General features: G+C 30.3%; 1 protein-coding gene across 2 annotated transcripts in view; it reads left to right on the forward strand.

The window, feature by feature from the left end:
- Positions 1–1,589: 1,589 nt before the first annotated feature.
- Positions 1,590–26,082, forward strand: part of LOC107442208 (protein shifted) — a 37,419-nt gene continuing 12,926 nt past the window's right edge. The window contains exons 1-5 of one of the 2 annotated variants that reach the window (XM_071177072.2): positions 1,590–1,851; positions 18,163–18,302; positions 20,085–20,187; positions 20,551–20,694; positions 23,282–23,386. In XM_071177072.2, coding sequence (XP_071033173.1) covers positions 1,698–1,851; positions 18,163–18,302; positions 20,085–20,187; positions 20,551–20,694; positions 23,282–23,386 — 646 coding nt within the window. In that variant the 5' untranslated portion in view covers positions 1,590–1,697. The remainder of the gene's footprint in view (positions 1,852–18,162; positions 18,303–20,084; positions 20,188–20,550; positions 20,695–23,281; positions 23,387–26,082) is intronic. The other variant, XM_043055916.3, reaches the window with a different exon arrangement.

Consider the following 26,082-nt stretch of genomic DNA (forward strand, 5'->3'; position numbering starts at 1 on the left):
ATACATGTTGTTCAAACTGAAATTTAAAATTTATATTTCCCTATCACCTAATTATGCCTTAGAGTACCACATAAAAAGAGTAAATTATCAATTATATTTTTATCGTCATTGATTCAAAAACATAATAAGTTTCCTGATTTCTACAGAACAGAGAGTAAAATAAGAAAATATAAGGGGTAAACGGAACAGTATTCCATTTGTAGCAAATGTCTAGCTGAAAAACATTTTATGTCCATTTCAAAATTCTTCCTTGTTTAACAAGTAAATATACAGTGAGCAAAAGAAATGAATGGACCACCTTGAATAACTATTGAATATCTAATGATGAGATATTGTATCGATTCTTCACGTTTTAGGACTCATTTTTAATGGTTCGAGGGGGTGACCATAAATATGCTAATTAATAATGACCATAAATTGCAAGAGATATTTTAAGTTACGAAATCAAACACAAAAAAGTACTTTCTCTGAATAAACAAAGCTTCTTTTTTTTTTTTGACGGATTAAAATTTTTGATCCCAAAACTATGCAGGGTAGCCACGATCCAATTAGGGTTCCAATAATTTGGTCAGGAGAGGGGTTCAAAGTTTGAACCCCTTAACGTTAATTTTGTTTTTTGTGTATTTCGCCATATCTCGCAATGTTTTTTAGTGATTTAAAAATTTTTAGCACACAATTATAAAATTTGTTTATCCAAAAATATTTGTATTCAAAAAGTAGCTTTCAGTGAATACTTATTGTTTTCTTTGATAACAGTCAAAAATTTTTTGACTCGTAAGGTATATAAATTTTTACATCATTTCAGGGAGTTTAATTTTACACAGCAAAATTTGAACTAAATCGGTAGAATAGTTAAAAATCAAAGTTTGTTTTAAGATTATGCTACCCACCCTTTTATTAAATAATTAAAAAATTGATATAGGATGCCACTTAGCTCAAATTAAGTCGTGGTTTGCTTTTCAGAAAATGGGTGAATTAAATTATGCAAGTTTTAGTTTCAACCTCTTTACCACATTAAAATTTCTTTTGCTGAAAGCGAAGCAGTTGTCCTCCCTGCAGTGTTTTCCGATTGTAATATTTTTTAAAAATTTTTAAAGTGATTGTCACATCATCCTTATTTAAGTGCTTTTCACACCATTGCAAAATGTTGCGCCAACGTAACGTCGGGGGGATGGGTTAACAGACATATTAACTCCTATGCATATATATTAAAATTTTTGTCACCATTAAAAATAAATTTAAAAAATATACTCTGCCCACGCTGGATAATTAGACGTAAATATTTTTGTCACTGTTAAAAAAAAGAAAAAAACAATTTTCCATACTCTGAATAATTAGACAAAAAAAATTTTTTGTTACCATTAAAAATAGAAAAAAATACCTTTTTCCAGGCTCTGGCCACTCTGCATAAAGAGATGTAAAATTTTTTGTCTCCATTAAAAAAATAAAATGAAAAGAAAATTCTTGTCACTTTTAAAATTTTTTACTTTAGTTGAGTATTTCTAACAAAAACTGTTTTGGAAGATGTCTCGCCAAAGATAGCAAACAAAAAAGTTTGTAACGGGGTAGCCTGAGGGAAAGTTGCGTACCTGTCCAGGGATTGGCCGTGAGTACAGAGTGACGTCAAAATGGGATTCTCGGCAACTTTTGAGGAGGAGAGGCAGGTGATCTCTTGACGGTATTCATGGGGTCTGTTTATGCATGTGCAGAGAAGGATGTTTAGATTATGCTTCTTGAGTGGAATTATTTTGATGGAATGTTTTGTCGGTGCATCCAGAGAACATAGAGACAATCGCAATGGAGATGACATTACTCTGTGGATAGATAAAAATCAAGTCAAAGAATACAGCGGTAAGTAATTGTGCATTATTTATTTATTTTTGAAAGAAACTGCTTCAATAGAATGGGGATATTTTGCAAAAAAAAATTTTTTTTCTCCCAACAATTAATCTTATGCTGCATATAAATTTGAAAAGAACTATTATTCAATGTAATAAAACTATTCCGATGCGCTAATGCATTATTGCATTCGTTTCTCATCGATCAACTCAATGATATTTTAAATTTCAGTTGCAAACAGATACCAGAATGTAATGCTGAAATTTTGAATTTTTTTTGATAATTAATTAATGTACTGTACACAAATTTGGGTCAAGCTGTTATTCGCAGCAGTAAAACTGTTTCAATGTGCATATCCCATTCATTTTAGATTAATCCAATCAATGATATTAAAATTTTGTTCAAACAACAACCAGATTATAATGCTTAATTTTTTTTTAATAGCGAATCTATATATTGCATTTAAATGTGGACTATACTATTATTTACTTTAAATAAAACTACTTAGATGAGCATGTTGAAGCATCCATTTTTTATCGATCGAATCAATATTATTCAAGTTTATGTACAATGTTTCTTTATAATTATATTTATCTTTTTATGACTTTTATATTACCTCTTTTGTTACTTTTCTCCAATTATTTCGATGTTTAAAAATGTCTAGTAAACTTTAGAAATGCGTTTTCTTACATTGAATTGCTACTAAAAAAAATTTTTATCTCATTTTCCTGTGAGTAACAAAAGAGATATTAAAAAATTTGCATTAAAAGTTTTTTGTTCAGTAATTTACCTGTAAGCAAATAGATATTTTTATATGCCCAGCAATATATATTCAGATAAATTTTAGAAAATTGTGAGTCTCAAAAAGGAAATCTCAAATTCTTTACTTCAAAAAAGTTTTTTTTCTTTTTAAACGAAGCCTATTTTTCTATTATAATGCATCATTAATATTTCATTTTGTTTGTATTACTACAACTCAAAAACAAATATTGATAGTCATTTTTGTGTAAATCTAACAAAAACATGTCGAAATGATACAGAAAAATGTGAAACAGCAACAATAGATAATTTCTTAAAAACATGCAATGGACAAATTAATTGGCCTTAATTTTTCAGTAATCATAATTTTTTATCATCTTATACAAAAGTTTTTTTTTTAAATATATATTTTGAAAAATGGGCCTTAGTTTTTAATAAAATAATTTTGCGAAAATTCCACATTTTTTTTCTTCTCAAAATTTCAAAAGTAAGATCTCGGCAACAGCAACAAAGAAAAATCATCGATTGACACCTATAAAATAATTATAACAAATCCAACAATTTACAGACGCCATAAAGTTTCCAAAATATCAATAACGATGCTTCAAAAATTGCAAACTCAATGGTTTCGAACTTTTTTTTTTTGCTCAAATAGTAGTTGCAGTGAACTTAAAAATAACGCTTTTTACTTATTAACATTTGATTTGGGAGGGCCGAAATACGATTATAATACTGAATATTTATATTTGGATTTCTACCACACGTTTCATTTTTTTATATTACAAACCTAATGTTACTGTGATTGACCGACATCAAGAGAATGTCGACTTTCATCGGTGAATGTTAACAATCACTTACAAGGGAAACTAGGGAAGTGTGACTCGCCAATTTTGAAATAAACTAGTGGGATGTATGCCTTATGAGGAATAATTTTTGGGGGAAACATTCGTTTCGGCCCATAGAAGGTTCTGTGAGAGATAAAAAATAATTCAATGTGTAGAAAAATCGGTATTTTATTACTTTAATGCAGACTATTAGTTATTGTAATTGTCTCATAATCTTAATTAATTTGTAATTAATTGAATAATTAATTAATTTGCTAGCTGATAAATTAATCAAAAAATTAATTAATCATTAAAAATTTTTTAATTAATTATTAATTGTTAATTAATTAATTGATTTGCAATTACATACTCCAATTAATTTGGAAAGTTTCTTGGAAAAAAATTTTGATGTCAATCTTTTTTTTAAATTAACCTAACAGGTTTTTTTTTGAAAAACTACAGATATATAAAATTTTCGAAATCAATTTTGACAATAAATATGCATTATATAGTACGTGAAAGTACCACAAAATTAATTGGAGTATGAGACAATTACTATAACTAATAGTCTGCATTAAAGTAATAAAATACCGATTTTTCTACATATTGAATAATTTTTTATCTCTCACAGAACCTTCTATGGGCCGAAACGAATGTTTCCCCCTAAAATTATTCCTCATAAGGCATACATCCCACTAGTTTATTTCAAAATTGACGAGTCACACTTCCCTAGCTTCCCTTGTTAGTCACTTTGGTGAATGTTCGAAATATTTATTTTAGTCGATTGATATTAATTTTATTCGTTGATATTATTATATTTATTAGATACTTTAATAATATCTGCTGAAGATAGATTAGGATGGAGAGACATCACAGTGGCACTGAATCTTAAAAAAACATTGATGTAGGGCATATCGGGCTAATGTATACCCGGCAGTGGCACTTCACTAGACCTAGTATATATTTCGGACATTTACCAAAGCGACTATAAGATTGTTAACATCCACCGGTGGAAGTCAACAACTACCCATTTCGGCCATTCACAGTAACATATACATTAATTGTTGATATTTTTATATCTTAAATGGCTCTATTTTCTTAAAAAAATTTAAATTACTCGTCTGTTTCTGAAAACTTCGAAAGTGGATAGAAATATTTGTTATTTTTTTATTATAATAGAATGTACATTGATTTTCAGTGATGAACCCATTAAGTTTTGGTAGTTTTCATTTAGAATTTATTTTAAAAACAATAAATATTTTCCAAAAAACTTTGTGATACTACTGGTGTGAGAAAAAAAAAGAAGAAAAAATATTACAAAATAGAATGACATCATTAATTTACAATTAACCACAAATCATGTAGACATATTTTTTTTCAAAGCTGCTATGATTTAAATAAGATTAAACAATAATTGGCGTAAGAAACCCATAAGAAATTGTTTATTTCAGAACAAGAGATAGATACCGGTTTTTGCTGGAGAAGAAAGGAATGACATAATCTATAACAATCCAGTCTCTGTATAAACGTTTACTTACACCTGACATAATGACATAATTTTTGCTAACGATATATTTATCTTTTATTGCCATTTTTGTATCTAATTTAAACGTGGGTTGAATAGAGAAATCTTTTTCATTCTGTACACGTTTTGAATAATAATAATACGTTTAGTATATTTGCCGCATCATAGTTTAAAATGTTATAAAAACTGATTCCGTAATCAAATAGCAAAATTCATTTCGTTAATATGAATAAATTAGAGCACTTGGTTTAAAAATTTTTTCGCACAAAAACATCAATACAGTTAAGAAGTATTTTGATAGATTTTATGGTAGTATTAGATTGGTTTTTAGGGCCCACGAGGTTCTTGCAATCTATTTAACTTCCGGCCTTTCCTGATAGTCACCATCCTGAGCAAAATGTGCTACTTTGTACTAAACAAAATTCTTTTTAAACCAGTGCCTCATTTCCTAACACTTTATAAAATCTTTTGTATAGTACTTCGAATCCGAGTATCTATTAAAACGTTGATGAATAGCGGTAGTTACTATTTATTTACAAAAGGGTCAAAATTAATTGTTTTCACTCCGATTATCTTGAAATGTTGTTTGAACTCATATAAGCACTCAATCATTTCAAATACATAATACTGTATTTTAATATAATTTTTAAAATTCTTAAAATAATGTGGTTACTAATTATTAAGATATCAAATTATTAAGATATAAAGCGCCAAAGTCGCGACTCCAGAGTGCAAATGGTTAAATGTTCCAAAAAGCATCCTTGTATTTTGTTTGCCAGTACTCTGCCAGTCCCTCTCATGCCGTTATAAAATTATTTTTTCAAAATGTGATACTCCCGTCCAATTTTAATTACTTCACAAGGGACATTTTTTAAAAAGAAAATGTATTGTTTTATGTAAGTATTGTTCTTACTTTCTACTAGTGTCATAAAATTTAGTAAAAATAAGACATAAATATATCTTATTTTCAGACATTTTCTTTAAAAATGAAAATTAACAAACAATTACACGAGGGAAAGTTTCGAATTTGGAATAAAATTTGAAAATTAAGAAAAAGTTACGACTTAAAAAGAAGTTAGAAGAAAAAAAACTTTATATTTTCGAAGTGTTTTTAAGGTCTAGAATTTAGGGCACAAAAAACACAAAAGTTTTCAAAGTAATGTAGAGTTCAATGCGTAACAAAAATAAATTCAAACGTAAATTTTGTTTCATGCAAAGTGACGTCGCTTAGGTGAATTCGATCCTAAAATTAGAAATTAAAGTTGAAGCAAGAATTAGGGGAAGAGTTGTTGGGACTTTCTTACTTTAGCTTGGAAGAGGGGTTTGTGATTTCTTATTTTTACTGACAATGGGAGGGGGAGTCCAAGAATGCCAGTATTAATGCTTATGTAATATTTGATCGGTCGCCCGAAATGAGAGTACCCCAATTAAGTGTTTACATAATACTAAAAAAAAAGTTTACTTATTTTGGTCATTTTTACAGATTTTGATCTTAAGCGTAAATGTACATGCGATTCGCGATTTCACTGAGGGAAAAAAACCGCAAAAAAATTTATGTTGAGCACTAAAAAGATGGAAAGGGATAAATTTGCCTTTATTTCTTTGTAAAAAAAAAAAAATTGATAATAATGTTAACGTAACTCCCTTATCTTTATTAAAAACATGACTTTTCCCTATGTATTTTTATAAACATTTATAACTTTCTTACTTTGTAATTATTTTATATATAGTAGGAGGAGCTAACACTTCTAGGCAGTTATGATTAGCTAAAAATGTAAAAAGGGGTGACAAAAAAAAAAACAAAAAAAAAACAGCATTTTTAATCATACTTTTTTAAGTTTATTATTACGATTTTTTTTTAAATATATGTACTGCATGGTGGCAGTTACGAAGAATTAAATAGAGGAAGTAAATAAAATAGAATTAAGTTTGTACCATTTCATACAGTTTTACGTATACATATCATCATTGTAATCTGAATTACCGACATAGTGTGGATACGACATTAACTCTCAATCTATTCAATATTAAAAGACGAATTTTTGCAATTATTTTTACTTCAATCTCTTTTTTCTTAAAATTGGTAGGAAATCATTTCCTCCATAAGCGTTTATTAATTGAGAGGAATTTGTATGTTTCAGCATGAATGAATGCTCCTACTACAAGCTTTTCCAGCGGTAACTAAGGTTATGTTTTATTGTAATATTATTTGAGTTGAAGTTATTTTCATTCACACTACAAGTATATGAGTTAAAAGTTTATATGAATCACCACTCTGTTCCAGCTCTTTCATGCATGCCTGCCATCTTGTATGGTCGCTGAGAAAGATTTTACAAAATGGCAGTTAAGACAACAATTAAGTTTGGAAGAATTATCGAAAAATAAAACTATTAAGATATCTATAAGCATAATTATCCAACAAATAGATTTTATCTGTATATTTTTATGATTTGTCGAGGTTGTTTAAATTTCTTTCTTTTTTTTTTGTTTTTTTTTTTTTGAAATTTTAAACTTCAAGATTTAGTACACCAAAACGCTAATGCTGCAACCACTAAGAAAATTATTTCTAAACGGCTGCACAAGTTGGCAGCTATGTTAATTGTAAAGATTTTAAAATGTTGGCAAAGTTACGAAAAATTACGAAAGCTTCAATTTTTGCTAAAAGCATAGTAGCAGGCAGCCCTGTGTCACCTTTAAACTACCATTCTAAATGTTGAAATCTTTATATCTCTATGTTTAGTGGCCACTGCAGGGATGCCACATGCGGCTATAAATGTAAAAAGTGGTAGAAATTCAATTCACTCTTATCTATTTATCATCCAATCGTAACTGCCACTATGGCTAGCGTTTCAAATTATTCATATTTAAAATAGCATAATTTTTTGCATTCACTTTTAATAGTGAACTGAAAATATAGGCTACAAAAAATTTGCAAATTTTAATTTCTTTTAATTGAGTTTTAACTCAACCCTGCCACTACATTTAGTGGTTTTCAGTTATTATATGATAGGAGGAGTGTAAACATTTAAGTTTTTTTCGAGTACACTTAGTGATTACGTCCGTTTTTTACACAGTTGAAAGAACACGGAGTGCAAAAAGTTAAACTGTTATGAAAACATAAGTACATAATAATTTATCGTGTTTGACAAATTTCTTTTAATTGTTACTCATTAAAATTATAATACATTATCTAATAATACGTAAAGAAAAAAAAACTTTTTGAAATTCCATAGTAATAGGAAGGCATGCCTACATCAACCATGGTAACAAACAATGTTTGGTAAAAGTGTACAAATATTTACAAATTGTATCTGCTTACATGTAGTGGTTGTCACAAATAACTTACTCCTTCCGTATAAAAGTAGCAATAAAAATCTCAGTGAAAGTTTACTAAGAATAAATAAATGCATAAAAAAGAAAATGTATTAACATTTTTAATCTCATGTACGGGTATTTAAAAAAAAAAAAAAATCATTATTATTATTATTTCGTGCTAAGAAGTCAAAAGGGTCCCCGAAGTCAAGCATTATGGGTCAATGAAAGAGTCGTTTCTCATTTATTTTCCCATTTATGATTTTCCCTATATTTCCAGTGGTGTGTTCTCTCATCGCTGTAAAGAGATTAATTATATTTTAAAAGATTAACATTGATCCATTTTAGAAATGTGCTTTTGCTGCTATGTATTCGATCTACAGTATTGCCATTTGTTTTATAAACATTGCAACTATAGCAACTGTTAAAGCAAGATTATTTTTTTGGTTATTACCAGCAATCTTCCTTTGTTAAAGCAAGTGGTTTTATTTCGCTATAAAATCAAGCTACGTTTCATGTAAGAACAATTTTTTGCTTCCTGTCTTAGAGCCATTAAGACGTTTTTTTTCCAGCAACCCTTTATCCAAAAGTTTTTATTTTTTTAAAATACATTTTGCTAAGCATGCCTACGAGATATGTGTTTCATGCAAAAGTATACATTGTTGTGAGTATCAATTGAAAGGAAAGAAAAGTTTTTTTTTTTTACTACGATATTTAAAGACAAAGTTCGCTTCCGGTGTGTAACAGACATTGTTGCGCATGAATGTTTGTTTTGTTAAAGATATACAACTTACTGGAATCTCTTTAATCCGATATTTCAAAGTAAACTCAAACTTTAGGGATTAACATAATTTAAAGCTTGTTGCCACTCGCGAACAAGAAGATTAGGACAAACTTATCAATGTAATTTTTACTTTTTTTACACTGTAGATATACTTATTGCAAAACTTTATTTAGTCTTGTTTGAAATCGAAATCTCACGTCATTGGGTTATTTTATTTTTTAATTATTTTCTTCTCTAATTATCTGCTATTATAAGACTTACTGGCATCGAGGAAAGAAAACAAACTAAAATACTGATAGTTAAGTTTTAAAAGGTTCACCAAATCGTTCAAATTTAAAATTCTTTACTAAAACAGAAATCTCGAATGAGATTCTCTATCAGCTTTTATTATTATTTAAAATTGAATGGCTTTTCAATAACATGTTTTCGAATGTCCTCTAAGGAAGAATTTCTTTTCAAGTTTTCCCAGTTCTTAAGTAAGCCTTGCTCGGAAAGTTTATTTACTTTATTATTTTACTTTATTTTATTTTTTATATAAAAATGACATGTGATTTACTTGCAGTAAATAAACATTTAAATAAATCATATATTGTCCATTATGGTCAAATACCTTTTGCAATCTTTCTGGTAGTAGCATAATTCCATGCGTTCTTGACGTTTGAGAAGGAAATCACAGACGGCAACGCCGCGACAAATATCTTCCCATAAGAACTTGGGGAACCCATACGCCTAGCTTTGAAGTTAAACCTCAGGCTTTTCAAATGATCATGAACGGTCGAATTCGATATATTTATCTCAGCAATCTCAAGGCTTGTTATTTGCCGGTTTGCATTAATTATGTCTTTGTGTCTTCAGCTTCACCTGACGTGGACGGATCGAAATTTTGCAAATCAGTTTTGGCACTGGCGTACTGCCAATACATTTTCTCCATATGCATCTGATATTTTTTTTTTTTTTTTTAGGTTGAACAAAATTTTTACTTTTCGATCGTAAAAAAGTAAAATATGCTGAAAAAATATTTCTTTATTTAAAGTAGTTCTAATTAACTGCATTTGACATCGTATTTACAATTAAATAAAATTTTAAATTATTAAAAAAAAAAAAAACTTGAAATATTTTGTGAAGAGATGCTGAACACGCATTTGAAATGTAACTCAGAATCGAAGCAGACGGATTTCAGGAGTAAAAAGTAAAAAAAAAAACTCCTTGGTAGATTCCCTGCTACAGACACACCTTCCGTCTACGCTGAGATTTATCAAGAGGCTGGTTCTTGACCGAGTGGCCTTGTCGAAAAATTATGCCGACAGCTTCTGACTTGTGAACGTTAATAAGGTAATAGTAAAGACCCTTGATAAAGTATGGGCTTCCACAGATTGTGCAATTATTGAAAAAGAAAAAGTTAAACAACTACCCACCATGTCTCGATGAAAAAATCTCTGGCTCCATTCTTTTCTGAAGTCTTTATAATGAGCCCCCAAAGAAGAAAGGAATGGGGGGGGGGGGAATAAGTATAACTATTTGCGGTCGGATAGTTAATGTACCTTTAAACTTTTTTCTTTTTTTTTTCACTTCTCTCCACTTCATTATAATCACCTTTAAACTCTATCTCAACATACGAGTGAAATGCTATTTTTGATTTTGAATCGATTTCTATTTCATCTTAGCCCTAGCTTAGTAAGAATGGTTGTTACCGCTATGACTTGAACTCATTTTCGAAGAATATTAGTCTACTTAATAGCGTATTTTTATCAGGAAAACGCCTTAAAATATTCTATTTTTCTGGTGAGAAAATTATTTGGGGTGGGGAGAAAGATTTGGGTCAGCACTGTTTAGAATTTCTTTTGTGAATTGAATTTATTTTGCTTGTTCCTGCTTTATCCAAGTCTATATTATCTCTCTATATATTTCTCTTGTGTGGCACTATTAACTCGGGTATTTATCTATCTATTAGCAACATTATAGTTATTATTCATTTAGTTGGGTTGTCTTGAGCAATAATTTAAGTAGTGTTAAAAAATTAGTTGTATGTTAAGTAGTCATTTAGATTTATTTTGTTAGGTTGTCTGAAGAAATTCAAGTAGTGTTGAATGATTCGTTATACGTTAAATATTTTTTAAAAATAATTTTATACTTTTATCGAAATGAAAACTTATTTACGAAGTAATTATTTAGGTTTATTTTCGATCGTTTTTATTTCTTCGCTTATTCTTAGGTTTATTTTCGATCGTATTGCTAGAGAGATTGTAAACAATGAACAGTGCTATGTTGCCGTATACTGCCACAACAATTATTGGTGACGGAGCTTGCTTTTTCGTGCAATATTATATACAGAGTCACGATGGCTCAGGGAATAGAGAGTTCGCCTTCCGATGAGGTGAACCGGGTTCGAATCCCAGCGATGGCGGGTAGATACGAATCCGCATCCGGCTTGCACCAACCACAGTGCTGACGTGAAGTATCTTCAGTGGTAGACGGATCATGGGTTAGAGTCGCCTTGCAGCCAGGCTAACCGTGGGAGGTTCTCGTGGTTTCCTTTCCATGTAACGAAAATGCGGGTTAGTTCTATCAAAAAGTTCTTCACGAAAGCAAATTTTCCCAATAATTGATCCAGGAGTTCCCTTGTCTTCTGGATTGGGTTCAAAATGACAAAGCTACAGAGTTGAAGATTAGTAGTCGTAAACCCAAAATTTGGGTCGGCTGTTCAACGGCGGCCATAAAATAAAATATTATATACTTGTTTTACGATACTCAAGTTATGGCTCGAGTGGTTTGTAAAAAAGTAGCACAGTAGCGTAATGGAGATTTGGGATGAGCTTATCTCACTGCAGAGTATGATAATAATAATTTTAATATTACTGCTGCCTACTATGCTGAAATCTCCCCAACTCATACTTACGGTGGTTAATGTGTGATTTAATGGCTGACGGACAGATATTAAATTATTACTAAAATTCAATATACAAAGAACTTATCGTAGGCCATCTCTTGGAAATTTCTTAAATTAAAATCAAAATACTTCCGCTTTAACCATACGGTGGACAACATCTAGATGGTGAAAAAAATCTGGTTTATACATTGTTTAAAACTTATTAAGGTGATAGGATTGCAGGAGGGGTTGAAGAATCAGACTATTTATATACAATTACATATACATATTCGGGCTTGGTTACTATTAAAGTTTATATGTTGTTCAAGATTATTCTAAAAGGTGACCAAGCTGGTCGCCAAATTTGGCTACTATATATATAAAACAAAAATTTATGCTTATTTTTGTATTCCCGCTATTTTTCAGATAGCTCTTAGAGTAAAAGCATTAAGTGACAAAGCTAAGCAAAATTATATATACATACATTTTAGAATTATTTATAATTGCTGTTGAATCAGTTGCCATTTTATTTAAGGAGGTGTTATGGTGACAAAATCTTAAATTTGTTAAATTCAGAACAACGAGCGAAACGACATTTAATATCTCATGATATTCACGAAAGAAAAAATAAACCCAAACTAACATTATTTTTTAAAAAATAAATTTCATTGTGAATAAATTTGCATTTCGTAGCGTTGCACGTTTCGTTATTTTAATTATAATTTTTTTTCTTCTACTATTAGTCAAAGATTGATATAGAAATCAGCTGTTAAAAAGAATCTATATTTTTCTATACATGTTAAAACCCATATTTTTTCAGAAAATTTAATTATTAGACTTAGATAAGATAAGGATTTATCTAAAAGGATTTGGATGTCTTTCTAGGCGAAGTTGTTTAAACCGTTCTGTAATTGCTACATCCGTTCTTTAAAGATTTTTCTTTCCATGAAAAAATAAATAAAAAAAATTTTTAGGTTGTGAATTTGTTTTGAATGTCTAATTCATTTTTTGTATTCGAGATGGAGTTTTGATACCCAACATTTTATTTGATGAATACTCATTTTTTAAAATTTAGTTATCTATTTTTATTTGGTATCGGATTATAGATTTTAGATTAAACACACACTTAAGGGATGCTTATGAGGGATGCAATAAGTTTTTTAAAAAATTTCAAAGTACGAAGTCTAACTCAAAGAAAAATTGGTTCTACGTTGAACCATTATAGTGTGCAAATTTGCTATAAAGGTGTTGTATTGATCCGTGTTTCAATTCAACGCCAATTAATTAATCGTAAAAATATTAATTATGATAACGTAACACAATTGCTAACACGTTATTAAAATATATTCGTTCATGAATGAAAGCTTTTAAAGTTGAAATTTTAATTTTATCTCTCAATGAAAATGCCTTGAGGTGTCATGATACTTTCGATTTGTAAGAATATCACTTAGCATTGTGCTCAGAGGAGAGGGTTTAGTTCCTTAAAAAGAAAAAAATGCGAATAGCCTTATTGGCACTTCCCCTATTGTTACGCAAACGTCATTCCTTCTCAGCGGTCCAGTGACTCTGAAATAACCACCCCTTTTTCTTAACTCCTACCCTTTTTCGAATTCAGGCCAAGCATTTATCTATGTACAAAAACAAAGCAAAACAAAATAAATAAATGTATAAATAAGCTGAGTTTAACTGGTAATTTATATTCTTTTACGTCGTATGATTGCACTTTTTTAACATTGCATAGATTAAGAATAAACTGCAAACTAACGACGCATAAACTTGAAGCTTATAAACGGTGTAGTAGGACAGTCTTCCCACTAAAATATGCACCGCATTAAATTTGCAATATTTTGCTCGACTACTTTACAATGAAAACTTCTTTAAAATTTTAAACATAGTAAAGGAAAATCCGTTCAACTATTTCAATAGAATAGAACCATTTTTTTAAGAAAAAAAATGGTGCTTAAAAAAGAATTCTTTCCTCTCATTTTATCTTTCTGTTTGCATATTTTCTCCGACTACCATTTCATTTGCATGCATTCAAGGCAAAAGAAGATCTTTTAAAATTTTTATGAAGTGGAGAAGCTGCAATTTTACTTAGAAGAGGGGTGGGTAAGGCGGGAAAAGGTTACAGACGAGGGCAAGTGAAAAATGGAATAAAAAAGCTGAAGGCACGAGACTACCACAATTCTATTCATCTTGTCAATCGCTAAATACCAGATCCAAAACCATGACGGGCTACACCCCTCCCCCCTACTCCTCCAATGATGGAGTGAGCTAACCAGATTGAGTCTTCAAGAGAGAGAGAGGAGTCTCAAGTCTGTTGAAGGCTCAATTCATAAATAGGGGTGCGGGGACGATAGTTTCGAAACAAGAGGGACAGAATGTGGGGGGAAAACGATCTATGGAAATTTTCTGGTTCTAAAACTAACAATTACAACATGATTCCCCCTTCTCTCTGTTTTGAAAGCTTATTGCTCGCTCGTGGTTTTGATTCTGTGTACAAGTGAAACTAAATTTTTGATTTAAGGGGTTGTTTGTGCTCCTTTTACATGGCAGAGAAGTATTTTTCTGTACAAAATTCCCAAAAGGTGTCCCGTGCCAAGAAAAAGGGAAGAAAAAAAAAAGAAAGAGAGAGAATATTATTCACAAATATGGGATTTGACTGTATGCAAGTTTTAATTTCACAGAACAATTCATTGGACTTGTATATTTTTAAGAGATTAAGGGACCATTCGAAATCAAATTAACGAACAAAAATATTTTTGTTTTAATTTTTTCTCCAGCTATTTGGCATAGAATTTTTTCTTTAATAACAATGTAATTTTACTATGTGGTACTATGACAATTATACTGATTATTTATCGTTAATTTGCTCAAAAGTCAGATTTTTACAGTTACAGTCAGTTTTTATTCCTTTTTTTGGCCTTTGTTAATAGAATGAATGATGTTTATTAACGGAATGAATTGAAATGGTTGCAAATAAGGATATTGACTCTTTGTTGTGGTGGTTAATATGCATCGCATCGAAGCACAGTATTTTTCGAAAAAATACAAAGATGATATACATATATATATTCAGTCACCGCGACGGGTGATTTTTTTTAATTTCAACAAATTTTTATGCTAAAATGTACCTTTTTTCAAAACCCTTTAAACTGTCATAAATTTAAAAATCAAACATAGTCATTTATAAAATTTTTGCAAGAAATTTCGTATTAGTTCAAGTAAAAAGGTTTCGAATATTTTCGTTTTATAGGTTCTGTGTCCCTTAAATTTAAAAATTGAAAAAGAGGTGAACTCAGCATAGCAACCAGCATTAGAAGTATAAGTTATGTGCATATATTTCAACTAAACTGCTCCACAGCGTTCTTACGAGATTCAAGGCTGTATTTCTTTCATTAAATAGCTCTTAAACTTTTTTTTCTTTTCTTTCATCAGCGCTACAGCCGGCTTCCAGTTATGCCTGTCTCTATCAGCGTATGAATTGCTCTAAATGGTTCTTATTAATAAAAAAATTAATTACCTCACTGTTTTCTATTAAAAATCGTTTGAGTTTACATATTGCCTCAGTTTAGCAACACAAAGTAAAAAATAAAATATTTGGAAGAAAAAAAAAGTATGCTTTAGCACGGTTTACACCAGGTCTATAAAGTATGTATAATTTTGTTTTGAGAATCGGTTTAATCTAAGATTTCTCAAAATGCTATAAATTACGCATTTTTCAGTGGTTAATGTTATCATTTTTGCATTAATGGTTTACAGAGCAAAGTAAAATGACAGCTACCTCTTTATTCATTTGAATCGAAGAAAAATTCTTTAGCACAAAAGAAAACAAAAAGTTGTACAGCTGTCCTTTTCTTTTGTAAAATTAATTTTCAATTTGAAAATGCAATTAAATATGAGTTTAAAAAAATTAATTTTGACAGTTCATTAGTTGTACAGTATAGAATCTGAATCTTCTTCAGAATTTTGATCTTAATCAGTGTCAAACCGAAAACAATTCCCAAAATAGGAATAATTTTTCCTCGTCATTAATGATATGAACTTGCAACTTAAAAAAAAAAAAAAAAAGTCAGATTCAAATATAATTTATCCAAATTAAATAAATAACGATTAAATGAGATAAAAAATAAAACCCATACTTTCGAAATATTATGCACGTCAAACGTTTTTTTCTCTCCACCTTTTACAATTTGTGAAAGTTTTATGTGAGAGACTGATAAATCATGTGAAAACAGCTTGGCGACGTAATTTGGCGAAATGATTATTATTTTTCTTTTCAAACTTACCTGCGGTAACCTGTGTTGAAAAGTTGTGGTGTCGAGATAAATATAGCTTTAAGGCGAGATAAGCTCGCACCTTGGCTTTTCCGATGAAACATGGAGATAAAGTAGGAAACCATTTTCATCCCAAGTGATGAAAAATGCTCCCACTTTATCTTCGCGAAGATCGGAAAAGAAAACGTGTTCCTCATTAGTTTTTGTTTCTTTTTATTTTGCGTTTGAACCGTCTCTTTCTTTTCTTTGTTTTATTTCTCGATCTCTCAGTCTTTTTTTTTTTTTCTTCTTCTTTATCGCCTTGTTTACCTTCTAATTTGTTTCGATTTACTCAGACACGCGTGAAACATTTGAGGAAATAATTTCGTTCTGCTTGTTAAAGCTTTATAAAAATGTTCTTCGGATATTGATAAGTGTTTTGACAGCGGGAAATATATATATATTTGTTTTTATTAACGCTTTTTTTTATTTTAACTTTAAACGTGATGTATTTAACAATTTTTTTCAAGGTATGATGCTGATTTTTTTCGTTTGATAATGTACGCACGTATTTTTTGTATTTGTATTTAGTTTTCTGAAACAAGTTAAAAATTTTCAAATTTAAGTATTGTGTCTTAGAAAAATTTCAGATTTTTCTTTTTTTTAAAATTTAATTTATTTAATTTCTACTGTAATAAAAAGTTATTTAATTTTAAGAAACATTTTCGAGTAAAGATTTTAAAAAGAATTGAAACAAACTAAACAAATATTTTCTGTGTTGGATATGTACCATTTGCACTATCTGATAGTCTTAGGGAATGTTTCTCAATCTATTCGGTCCTGTAATCTCCTCATAAATCAAAATAAGTGAAATAAATAATTCTTGATCTCACTGTTCGAAATAGTTTCGAAAAAGGAAGTCTGTTTATAACAGTGGTGTCACGTAAAGACAAAATTTAGAGGAAAAATAAACGAAACCATTCTATTAATTATACAGATAACAAGATAAACTATAAACCTTAATGTGATAACTTAACTTGTAATTTCTGTAAAATATATTTTTTAATCCCTTCTCTGACGGATTTTTTTTTCCGAATTTCTGAACCAAATGAATGTATGTCCCATCCTAAATTCAAAAATGCTAAATATTTTTGCCAGCAATCAGTTTTTGCTTTGACCTATTGGTGGTGAAATATGTGATGTTCCGTCCTCTAATTTCCAATTATCCCTGCAATGCACCCAAGGTTTATATAAAAAAATAAATAAATAAAGTAAACAAATAAAAACACTGTGATAATATATTTAATAATTCTATTGTTTTAACATGTTTGAGATCAATATCTGCATAAAATAATTATTAAAATAAGGTAAAAAATATTTTGGAAAATAATTCTAGCACTCATGAAATAATTAATAATAATTAGTTTTAATACTAATGTAAGGAAATAATTTTAAATTTTTTATCAACATTCAGAAATAAAAAATTAATCGCGAGTTTTTAAGCACTGTGTAAGAAGCGACGAATTAAATTTCAATGCTGCAATTTTTTTTGTTTTTATTTTTTGTCGCATGCGACACCGACTATACGGGCACAAAAACATCGAATGTATGAGATGCGACGCTGACAGAGAAGGGGTTCATTTAAATATGAGAAAATGTGATTTTTTAAAAAAATTTTTTATCTGCATGCAAGTTACTGCATACTTTGCGATCCACTCTGCAACCCTCAGTTCGAGAAACAAGAAACACTGCTGCAGCGCTTTTGAAATCATTAATTCAACTACATCCTAACACGTTAATTTTTAATTCTTTTGAGATCTAATAAAATAAAAATAAATTCCGATTGTCTTTATAATTATTCTGACATACTGTCCTTTTTTTCTCTTTTCAGGTAGCAGTAAGTTTTGTGTTTTAATTCTGATTTGATTGATGTATTTGGGAAGAGAAAGAATTGTATTTATGGGTTGTATCTAACAGGTATGTTGTTTATGTCTTAGGTTATCCGTATGATATATTTGCTATTGCGAATGGAGTTGTTTTACAGTACCTTTTGGATCCCAATTTCGAAAAATATCTGCCTATCATCCCTTCCGAAGTGTCTTCCGTTAATTTCACATGGAAGTCTGGTGACCACAAGGTATAAGAGATTCTTCTAAACAAGAACAAAAGAAATGAAGACATTTTTGTTTATTATTGTTGTTTTAGTGTTTTTAAATATGTTTATTTTGAAACGTTTGTATGCATAATAATATAATAATGGTAAGGTGCCGTTTAAATGTAACGCAAGCATATTTTTGGATTTCCCCTTCCCCCTTGTCAGCAAATATAAGCAAATTACTAACACCCCCTCACTTATATGCTTTCGTAAGAAAATCGCTTATTTTTTGCTTTCATAGGACAAATTTTGAAGTTAAGTTAATTTAAAATATTTTTGTGATTGATTTATAAAAAGAAATTCACTTATTTTATTACCTGAAAATAATTTAATTTTTAAGACTGTTTTTTTTTTTTTTTTTTTTTTTTTTTAAATGGGGTTTGAAAAGGATTTCAAAAACTTTACCTTCTTACCTTGACTCTAAGGACTAGTTTCTGTTATTATAAAAATCAGAATTAATGAAATCAGTGTTTATAACTGAAAAAAAAAAATTTAAAAAACGATGAGAAATTATTAAACGGACGGATTAATAACAGACAAGAAAAAAAAGAGCTCCCTGTGTTGACTTCCCTTCTTGTTCCTACGCAACTTTTACTGTTACTCAAATTTATTTAAAGTAAGTCCTTCATATAATTTTTGCATTTTCTGTAGTTATTTTTGAGGGCCGTACACATCATAAGTGGGAATATAGCTTCGTATTGCTACGTAAAATTTAATGAAGTTTGTATGAAGCATATTATAGACCTCATAATCGGTTGACTTTCAGCCGTGATGGCTCAGGGGACAGAGCGTTCGCCTTCGAATGAGGTGAACCGGGTTCGAATCCCAGCGATGGCAGGTCAATACGAATTCCGTATCCGGATTGCACCGACCACAGTGCTGACGTAAAATATCTTCAGTGGTAGACGGATCATGGGTTGGAGTCCCTTTCTCGTCAGACTAACCGTGGGAAGTTTTCATGGTCTTCCTTTCCGTGTACCGAAAATGCGGGTTAGTTCCACCAAAAAGTTCTCCACGAAGGCAAATTTCTCTTAATACTTGACCCAGGAGTTCCCTTGTCTTCTGGATTGAATTCAAAATTACAAGGCTACGGAGTTGAAAACTGGTAGTCGTAAACCCGAAATTTAGTCGGCTGTTCAACGACGGTTATAAAATATAAAAAATAAAATGGGTTGGCTTTGAGCCGTGGTGCTTACGACATATTTAAACGGCTCCTAGCGTGAAAGACGTAAGCATAAATTGAAATTTTTTCAATAAATTTCTTTTTTAAAACGTAAAATTAATTAAATGAACAATAAATTAATAGGTTTATCTCTTGATTCATATCTATTGATTTATAAATTAAGAAGTATGATTTTTTTTTCCTTATACAATTGCTTAGTGATTTTGACTATCTAAACTCGCGCGCGCTCTTACAAAAGAATTCCTCAAAAGTGTTCTATTCATAATATATTCGAATATATAAAAATGTGCTATATAAAATATATAAAATTATAATATATTCGAATTCCATGAAAATGTGCTTTTATTTAAATCTTAATTAAATATCCTTCAAAAATATCTTATTTATTTAATGGAGCATTTCATGACATTCATCATTACAAAATTTCGAATTATCCACAATATCCAATATGCGAAATCTATTGATCTCAGACGATAATTTTGAACTGTTCAATTTTATCTCGTAAAAAATGAGCAATTGATAAAGCATTTTTCTCTTAACTCAGAGATATAAATTGTTTTTCCTTCTTCTTTCTTTTGCAGTATTTTTATGATTTTGATCAGCTTAAGTCGTATAATGAAAGCATCCTTGGCGATCCAGTGATCTCTATCAAAACGAAAGGAAAAGTACCAAAAAGACCCAAAGGTAAGAGATATATCGTCAAACACGTCTCCATATTTAAAAAAAGAAAATTGACTTTGCAATAAGTCAAAATTTTAGCCAGACGGACAAACTGGTTCTCATCTAGTAGATGATACCCCTCCCCCTTCCATATTCACAAAAAAGGCTGTTTTTTATATTATTTTTGGCTGGGGGCTTTCGGCGCCAGAATTTCTTAAGCTATGATTAATAATATAACAAATATTGAACTCTAATTTATGGGCTGATCTTTCAATAGATAAACTGATCCATCTTTTCATCAATGATTGATGTTCATCGGTTTAGTTAATGAATAATACTGCTTCATTTGTTTGAATTTTTTTTTCACTAAAAAGTAATATGTAACAGTGTTTCAGGTTTTTCTACCATGCCGTGGCAACTTGAGCGGAATCGTTTATTTTGGAATTGGCCTAACTATACAGAATGAACAAGGGACTTTCTTACCTGGAACTCCGCTCAGATTTAGACTGCAAAAACAATGTGCAAATCATGGTAAATAATATAGCATTATTTCCTTCAAGCGTGATTGATATATAATGATGAGATAATGTATGTTGAAGATCTATTTTTGACAAAAAAAGATTTACAGCTTTTTCGATTATAACTGCTGGTATAGTTATTTAAATACCATTTCTTTATTATTTATTTAGAAACTAATTCATATTTTTTTGAATATTTATTGTTTCATTTTATTTATTGTAATGTGTTTTTAGACGCCCGGTGGCTGAGTGGTAGCACCTCGTGCTCTCGTGCCACAGGTCCTGAGTTCGATCCTCGGGCCGGGCAAGGTTGACTCAGCCTTTCATCCCTTCAGTGGGTCTATCAATGAGCACCAAACATGCTTGGGAAGTAAACACTGTGGGTTCTGCATTCGGCTGACTACCTAACTGAAACATCTGCTCCTGCACCCCAGAGCCCAAGGCCAAGAAAACTGAGATTAGCACAGTTGGCCCTCTATGGGCTGTCGCTCCACTGAGTTTTGTTTTTTTCCAAATATTTTTAAACCCTAGTTAAAAGAAATTAAATTTTAAGATTGTAAGTATTTTTGAAACTCAACAATTTTAACAATTAACTTAACAATTTTAAAATGCTTTGAACATACATACATTCTTAAAATTAAACATCCTAAAGTATAAGTTTATATTTCTTATTACAGTGAATGATTTCGAATTTTAAAAAAAAATCAAACTTCCATTTTAAAACTCTGAAACTAAATTTAACAAAATACATTTTATTCAATAAAATGACACAAAAATTACTCAAAAATGTTGGTTAGTTGCTGATTAAATAAAGGCATTGTGTGAATATTTGTATTCGCAGTTTAACATTGGTTAAGTTGTAGCACTTTTCTGTCTGAAGGGGAATGTAATAATACTACATCTCTGAACTCTGTATTGAACATAAATTATTATTGACGAAAATACGTGAATGATGAGAATGTTTATAAATAATCTATACCTATGAAAAAAGACGTCCCTCACTGATTAAATGATTCATCATCACAGATCCTAAACTACTGAAGCTAGAAATATGAAATTTGGACAATAGGTTTCCTTAATAACGAAGCCTATTTTTTGATATTCTAGCCCTGAGGTTGTTAAATAGGGGTTGAAAGGTTCTAATCTATGATAATGAAATGAAGAGTTTGGGGCATCTACCTGTGTCTTTCTCCAGAACCGTTTGCTCTAGTGTCCTGAAATTTCGACAGTGGATGAAAGGGAGAATTTTAGCCTTCGATCTTAAAATTCGTTTAAAAATTTGAAACAAATGGTTTGGAGAAGACATTTTAAATATGGAATTTTTCTGATTGGTTTAACTTCAGCCATTACTTTAAATTAAACTATAAACGGTTCTATTTTTTTTTTTTTTTTGCGTGGAAATTAGTATTTCTAAAGTTTTTCCTCGTTTATTTTGTTTACAATTTTTCTTCTAAAATGTGCTTCTATGAAACTAAATAATTTTAAATCTAAATAAAAAAATATAAGTAATGTGCAGAGAAAAAAAAATGAAGCAATAATACTGATTGGTTTAAGAGAAACAAAAGAAAATGTCATACCATAATTGACACCAATGATACTTGATTAATTTTGGTAATAGGTACTGAGCGTATTAAAATAAGAAACTATGAACTTAAAACAGAAATAATGGAAAAATAATGATATTAGTTCGATAAGGAGAAAAGTCAAAAATCACCATACTATTATTGATGCAAATGATGCTTAATTAATTTTGGTAATTTGCACTATTGATGTTGTGGTAATTGGTGCAATTTTGGTAGATAGCGAATATACTAATATAGGTCCAAAGAGACCCATGTTAGTATATTTGGTACTTATTAAAACTGCATTAATACTGTGTAGTTTTATAACAGATACTGTGGAAGGAGATTTCTTACGGCCCCTCAAAAGTATCGAAAAAAAATCTCACAATTACGGTAAATTTCGACTATCACAAGTTGGTCTCGAACCTGTGGCAAACAGATGGCAAATGATACTGAATACAGTTAATCTTTATTTTGACGAGATGAATTGCTAAAAAAATGTTTTGCCCAATGTAATTGCATGAAGCATGAGAAAGGGCAGCAAATCATCATTAAAAAAAAAAAAAAAAAAAAAAAGAATTATTTAAGCTTTAATTGTGTTAATATATGTCTTTCAGTTTCGCGCATGAAATACTTGTTCTTTAGTACTCATTTATTGTTTAGTTACTTTTTTTCCCTACCCCTTACAAAGAGCAGGATTTCAGTTGTAGTATGCTAAAATTTAATAGTAATATAAATAATAGAAGTAAGAATAACTTCATTCTCGATTGATTTTAATTTTTTTCCACTGTTAAAAACATCGTTGTATGATATCGTGAGAATTTGACAGAACCATATTATCTTGCAAATTATTTCGTTGTGTATACATTATAACACAATATTATGACTTAATCTAAACCAGTATAATGGTTTCAGTAAATGGTTTTAGGCATGGATTTTATAGTTTTTTTTTTAATTTTGTTTTACTTATTTATTTATTTTTGAGAGTGAAAAAAAAAATTTTTTTCACTTGTGAAACTTACTTTTTGTTTACTATAGGACCAGATCCAGAGTGCGACAAGAAATGTGCAAATGGTGGTCGATGTAATCAAAGTGGAAGGTGCGAATGCAAGAAAGGTTACAATGGACAATACTGTCGAACAGGTGAGAAGATGATCCCTAAGCATTAAAACTTAATAAAATTCAGTAATATTTTCTTTTCTTTAAAAAAACAAACATAGCATATCAACGTTCCTACTCATTATTTCTTTTAAATTCATTAACTGTAAATTTATACTATTGAATTGTCGCTCGTCAAATTACAAGTAATTTTCTCACTACTTTATTAAAATCAATAAATTAGGTATTAAAAAATTAATTCATTACGATATAAAACTTCACCGAGTTTATTTTCCCCCTTGCTTAATCGCTAGAAGGAATTTTAAAGTCCTTTTTAGTTTTCAACTACTGTATTGAATCAGGCTTCCCCCCAAAAGTTTATTTACTACTTTTCAATGAGAAATAATTACTCTGAAATTTTGGACAAATGCATATTATTCAGAAAAATAATTTCACCTAGCTTCGATTATATGTGCTCTACTAGAAAAACGCTTTGTGGAAAATAATTTTCCCTTGAACTTGCAGCCTTTTCCTAACACCTACGGAGTATCATCGGGACAGTTGCTTACGCAAATGATTATCCCTGTCCAAAAACTGACCATGGGTTTATACAGCGGAATCACATGTTTTTGCGTTAATGATATGTTTCCCAGAAGAAACAAGCTTGAATATCGATTTTTCTTTACACCTCTTGCCCCTAGAACCTGTAACACTTTTTCTTATAGACTGAGCAGTGGCATCAGAACTATTGCTTCTGCGGACCGTATATGGCTCAAATCTGCATAAATCGCTCTGAATAATTTGTTTAAAGAAATCTCGAGAAATTTTGAAATTGTGATCGCATATATATAAGTTGCTTGTTTCTCACAAAACTGGTAATCGTTCAACATTGAGAAAAATGGCGATAGTGTGCAACTTCCCAACCAAGTCACTTCTTGGGTCTGTTTTGCCGTAAATAGCTCGTACCTATCCTGCTGACTAGTGTTGGCTTGTAAAGCAACGAAATTGGAATCTTTTGTACCCGCAGCGAGTATATACCTCGGCTCTGATGGTTCTACCATTATTTACTGTTATTATTACTGCTGATCTACCACCCAATACCTATGGATACCTATTTTTTTGCTGGTTAGAGTCGTGATGGCTCAGAGGATTTAGCCTTCGCTTCCCAATGAGGTGACTCGGGTTCGATAGGAATTCCGCACGACACTCGCACCGACCACAGTGAGGAGGTAAAATATCCTTAGTGGTAGACGAATCATTAGTTACGGTTTTGATTGGTTCGAAATCCAGAACTAAAAAAGACGAGCCTTATAGGAAAACCTTATTTAGAAGCTTAGGTGTGATGGATATACGCAGAAGAGATTCGATTTCACGCTCGTTCCAAGAATTTTCCGGACATTCCTTTTTAGGCGCGCACTTTTGCATTCTCCAGTCAAACAAACGGTTTTGATTATCTCGAAATCCAGAACTAAGAAGGACGACTTTTAAAGCCTTTATACGCAGAAGATGTTCGATTTCACGCTCTTTCCAAAAATTTTCCAGACACGCTTAGAGAAGGAAATATTGCATTTAATTCTTGTAAAATTTAGAAAAAGGGGTTATTGTTAAAGGGGTGTTAAGAATAGGTTTTTACATCCAGTTTGTCAGGAGAAGGGTTTTCTCACCCTTTATTCTGTCAGGTAATACCTGGTAAGCTGCTTTATGAAAGAACACTTTGTAGTAGATGACATCCCGCAGATTTCTAACACTGCTGTTAAGCCACTTGTAAGACATGGGGAGAGTGCTGACATTTCTATTCTGCAGAGAGTGTGTGTGTTGGGGGGGAGGGCAAATCTTTATTTCACCTTCTAGGGGTCGGAAAGCACGTGGAGATAATACACAAAAGAAAGGGTCACGTTGACCCAAGTACATCAGCTGTGCTGAAGGAGAGTTCAAAGAAATGAAAACTGAAAGATGATTTATGTCTCTTTTTATGTTTAGGTGTATTTACTGTTATTATTCTTTTTGAAACGTGTAATTTTTAAAAAAAGATGTGTTTGAGATTATTTATTTTTGACGCTTAAAAAGTGTTGGAAGTATTTGACAGTATAATTAGACAAAGAAATAAAAAAAAACAAAAAAAAAAAAAAAAAACATTGTGACTATTATTAGTGCAAAATTTTCTTGAGTTTAAAACATGGCATGTTTGGCTCTTTTCCAGACTCTTATTTCTCGCCAAATTTTAACCAGCGGTTCATTACATTTATTTTGTTTGTTAGTTATTTTTAATTTCATGTCATAACCAAACAAACAATTTTTATATCAAGGTATTGCGTCCTACCCGTAGCAAAGTGTTTAGATTTATTACATTATTTATTTTAATTCTATTATTTAACTTTTTTTATATTTTTATTCTTTTTTAATTAATTCAGTTACTATAAATGTAATTTTTCTAAATTCCACAGTAATGTCAAACTATTCTTTTCTTTGAACTATGACTATCACGCATAAAATATTTATTCATAAAGTAGTTCTTTAAAACATTTTAAACATATAACAAATGCTCGCTTTTTCAAAATTATTTTTTTTATTACTATCTTCTAAACAAACTCTGACAGCGACAGGAATAAGCAAATAAAACACCTATTTATCGAAAATCGTTGATAATTTTGATGGTTATTCTGAGTATTACTTGCAACTATTTGTTAAGTGTAGCGTTTTTTCCCCTCTGCAAACATCATGTACACAGATATCTTTATTTT

The sequence above is a fragment of the Parasteatoda tepidariorum genome, chromosome 2 (assembly GCF_982258835.1).
Source record: "Parasteatoda tepidariorum strain Cologne lab strain chromosome 2, Ptep-v5.0, whole genome shotgun sequence".
Taxonomy (NCBI): Eukaryota; Metazoa; Arthropoda; class Arachnida; order Araneae; family Theridiidae; genus Parasteatoda; species Parasteatoda tepidariorum.